General features: G+C 39.2%; 1 protein-coding gene across 1 annotated transcript in view; it reads right to left on the bottom strand.

Moving 5' to 3' along the window:
* The window catches only part of LOC102812590 (glycosyltransferase 54 domain-containing protein-like), a 132,148-nt gene that overhangs the window by 90,270 nt on the left and 37,260 nt on the right, over nucleotides 1-4,618 (bottom strand). The window contains exon 3 of the mRNA XM_006872233.1: nucleotides 199-339. Within this exon, the coding sequence (XP_006872295.1) occupies nucleotides 199-339 (141 nt within the window). The remainder of the gene's footprint in view (nucleotides 1-198; nucleotides 340-4,618) is intronic.

Genomic DNA, 4,618 nt, shown 5'->3' with positions numbered 1-4,618 from the left:
ACTTATACTGACTTACTTTAAAGCATTTGTATTAAAATTGAATTTGAATTCAAGTTCCCAAATAATTATTGAACTATTTCCTTCAGCCAGATAATCAGATTTCTGGTTGTACAAGTTCTACATATGGATTATACTTTAAAAGTTAAAAACGTGTCCTCTAAAATTAAATTATCTGTCTAATTTTCTAAGTTTTCTTACCACCTGTCTTCCCTTTGCCAATGATTACATTAGGATAAATTCTGTCTGCTTTCCTTAGATGAGGTAAGAAAAACTTTAAGTCTTCAAATGCATCGGGTACTGTTTCATTCTTACCCGTTGTATCCACTTTCTTCTGTACAACTGAAAGAAAGAAAGAAAACAAAACAGCAAAAGGGCTATTGAGTTTATAAGCATAGGGAATTTTCTCCCTAGATTAGTTTTTCTTTAATGGGGATTGTTGTTGTTGTTGTTGTTGTTATGTGCTGTCAAGTTGGTTCCGACTCATAGAGACCCTGTATAGAGTTTTCAAAGAGCAGATGGTGGATTTGAACTGACGACCTCGTGACTCACAGTCCACTGCTGATCCTACAGTGCCATACCAGGAGTAAAGAAATTAATGAGGGTAAGTAAATTATTTCACAGATTAATTTATTATTCAGCTTAAAAGAAATACCACTATTAAATAGTAATTATAGAAAGCTTAAGGCTATAAAATGTAGTTCAGAAATTTTTTATTCATCTCTATTTAAAAATTATAGTTAAGTCTGGTGTGGTGTGGTAGGATAAACACTGGACTGCTAACTGCAAGGTCGGTGGTTCAAACCTACTAGCCTCTTTGGAAACCCTACACAGTGTTGTTGAAGTGACTGAAAGGCTCTTAACAACAATAAAAACAACATTTAACTCTAGCATCATGAACTTCTACAATAAACATGAATCAATAAACTCTGAGCTAAAGTAATATTTGGAGTCCTGGTGAGGCACTGTGGAAAAAAGCACTGGACTGCAAGGTTGGTTAGAACCACAAGGTCAGCGGTTCAAATTCACCACAGTTCCTTGGAAACATTATACAAGGTCGTTATAATTCGGAACCAAGTTGATGGCACTTAACAACAGCAACAAAGTAATACTTTAGTCTAGAACCATGAACTTGGAGCATGGTGGCTTTGTAGGATAAGCACTGGACTGTGAGTCACAAAGTTGGTGATTCAAGCCCACCAGCCCCTCCAGGAGAGAAAGATGAGTCTCAGAAACCCTATACAGGGTAGCTATGAGTTATTGATATTTTGTTATTGATAACAAGTGGGTTCTAAATATGCATGTAAATATACGGTTTCTGAACTGGTGGGCTCAAGAATACTAAGAGCTAAACAAACTTGAGGGTAATACAATTGTCAGTTATAAATAAAGAAAATAGAATTTAAATATGCAGCAATTAGTCTGCTCTGCCAATTTGATTAATATCACTGCATGAAATTAGCATCTTTACAACTTCATTTTGCAGTCCCTCAACTTAATAACTCTGTACCATTAACTTGAAACTGCCATCATATTATTTTGCTAGTGCATCATTTCATGATGGTGTGACAACTAAAGTAAGTTCTTCAAATATCTAGGTATTAATTTGTCTCTACTTTCTCTTCAGAATGTCAACTATTGTGTTCTGATAAATCTGTTTCTGTTCTTTACAGTGGAATGGAGATAGAAGGCCTACTATAATTTATCTGCTACAGTGAATTGATTCTGGCATTTTCATCCTGTAAGTCAGGTGTTTTAAAGGGGGAGTATATGGATAAGAACCAGATATAATATTACACAGCTTAATATTGGAACTTTTTGTATGTGTTATAGATTACAGAAGGAAGAGTATGCTGTTACAAAGCTGTATAATTTGATAGGAATTAAACTTGAAAAGTATAAAGGGACCTGCAAATATGCATGTAAGTATAAGGCTATGATTCCTGTTCATGGAGTCCTGGCTTTGTAGGATAATAAGCACTGACTGCTAACTTCAAGGTGTGCAGTTTAAACTCACCAGGCACTTTCAGAAACCCTATACAGGATCATTATGAATCAGAATCAACTCGAAGGCATTTAACAACAAGGAGCTCTGGTAACGTAGTGGTTACGAATCGGACTGCTAATCTCATTGTCAGCGGTTCGAAACTACCAGCCACTCCACGGGAGAAAGATGAGGCTTTCTGCTCCTGTAAAGATTTACAGCCTCGGAAACCCTATACAGGGTCGCTATGAGCCTGAACTGACTACACAGCACATAACAACAACAACAACAGCAACATGATATCATGATTCCTATTAGTGATGTTTTCTATGGTGCTCACTAGTATTGTTGTTAAGTGCCACTGAGTCAGTTCCCAACTCATAGCGCCCCTGTACAGGAGGAGCAGCTGGTGGGTTGGTACTGGTGACTTTGTGGTTCACAGTTCAGTGCTGGTCCTACAGCATCACACCAAAAGTCCAAAATGCTGTTGTTGTTGTTGTTAAATGCCATCGACTTGATTCTGACCCATACTTATATAGGGTTTCCAAGGAGCAGCTGGTGAGTTTGAACTGCTGACACTGAAGTTCAAACCAGGACTCCGTCCCTAATATTGGTGGTGGTAGTTATGTGCTGTGGAGTTGGTTCTGACTCATAGTGACCCTGCACGGGATTTCCGAGGTTATAAATCTTTATAGGAGCAGAAAGCCTCATTTTTTCCCTGCAAAACAGCTGGTGGTTTCGAACTGCTGACCTTGAGGTTAGCAGCCCAATTCGTAACCACTAAGCTACCAGAACTCATTTATCACATGCATAGTTGATGCCACTGACTAAATGACCATGTTACAGAACAAAGTTAAAAGGCCCATTGAGAAACCATACTTGGCCTGGCTCATTAGCACAGTATTATGTTAAATCCAAAGTTCAATAATGGGATTGATTGACTTCTCACATGGCAGTGTGAGGTGCTCCACAGATCTGTACCTCAGGGGAAGTGGTGAAAAATCATAAAAAGCAAAACCAATAGTTTAAAGTTTTCAGAAATAGGCTTATGGCCACCAGCAAATGAAGAAACATGTATTCAGAAAATCTTGAAAGATTTGATAGCAAAATCAAGAATGTGGGTAGTTGAGCTAAAACCACCCTCTTCTCTTCTAGCTCAGCAAGATAGATATTACAGCCCAGTCTGGTAAAACACAGAAGTCCTTCCCCCACCAGCCCCTAGGCAGAGAGCTTTCCTTCAGAAGTAGCAGGTCATCAGTTTTTCTTATCCTGCCTCCAGCTCCCTGTTACTGAGGCGGTATTTTGAGAGAGTGAAGGGAAGAGGAGGGGACTTCTGCTTAGTCCTCACTATGAAACAGAGGCTCTATCCTGGGTATGGCCCAGCTAACAATATTGGGACCGCCATCTCCTTTGTCATGACTTTTAATGGTTTTATACCAAGATAAGCAAGCCACAAAACCTCAGGCAACTGCCCCTCCACCTCCAGCATGTGCTTATACCCTAGTGAAGAGGTCAATCTGAGAAAAGCATACCTGTGCCCAGTTCCTATCTCAGAGATTTTGCCTAGGATAAGAAACAGGCCATAAAGCAGAGCGGTCCTAATTGCTTCACAAAGGAATTGATTTAATATGCAATAAAAGTGGAGAAATGCAAATCTAAGAGTGTTCTCAAAAACACCCAAGGATGTGCAATTGAGAGAAAATTCATAATCTAATGAACATACAGACTAAACTGTAACTGGTTTTCAGGAAAGAATGAGAGAAAAAGGACAGATGTACTGGGTCTAGAACAAATATCAGATGGTGACCTTGGGAATTATTCCTTCAAAAGTGTCCCAGTTTGATTGGCTCAGCATTGTTGTTGTTAAATGCTGTCAAGTCAATTCTGACCCATAGCGCATGGAGAGTGATTCATTGAAAACAGGGCTTCATTGAAAACAAAACACAAATAGCTAGACACTAGTAGAACTCAATAGCTGGGTGTGGCCAGGAAAAGATACACAGAGAGCTTAGCCTACACCATGGTCATCCAGGGTGACTGTGGGCAACCCAAAGCTGTGTCTCCCAAAAAAGCAACATCCCTGTGGGGGGTGGGTACAGATAAAGTTCACTAACATCAATCTGCCAGTCACTAACCAAAGGAACAAACAAATAAGAGTAACCAGGTGGGGTGGGGAGACCAGTACCCAGAATTGCTACTACGCTTTATCAATAAACAAAATGTACAGTTTCCAACAAAAAATTGCAAAATACGAAAAGAAACCAGAAAGTATGACCATACACCAAGAAAAAAGCAGGCAACAGAAACTGCCTACAAAAGAAGGCAACTAGATTTACGAACCTAAAGTCTACGAACAGACCATGACTTCAAAGTGGCTATTATAAATGTTCAGAGAACTATAGGAAACCGTGACTAAAGAAGTAAAATAAGGTATGATGACAACTTCACATCAAATAAAAAATACCAGTAAAGATAGGCCAGTCTAAAGAATATGATGGAAGTTGTGAAGTTGAAAACACAAGAATTAAAATGAAAATTTAACTTGTTGTCAGGTGCCATCGAGTCGGAACCGACTCATAGCGACCCCATGCACAGCAGAACGAAACAATGCTCGATCCTGGGCCAACCTCACCACCG

Source organism: Chrysochloris asiatica, unplaced genomic scaffold (assembly GCF_000296735.1).
Source record: "Chrysochloris asiatica unplaced genomic scaffold, ChrAsi1.0 scaffold00187, whole genome shotgun sequence".
Taxonomy (NCBI): domain Eukaryota; kingdom Metazoa; phylum Chordata; class Mammalia; order Afrosoricida; family Chrysochloridae; genus Chrysochloris; species Chrysochloris asiatica.
This window is presented reverse-complemented; position numbering and strand designations above follow the sequence as displayed.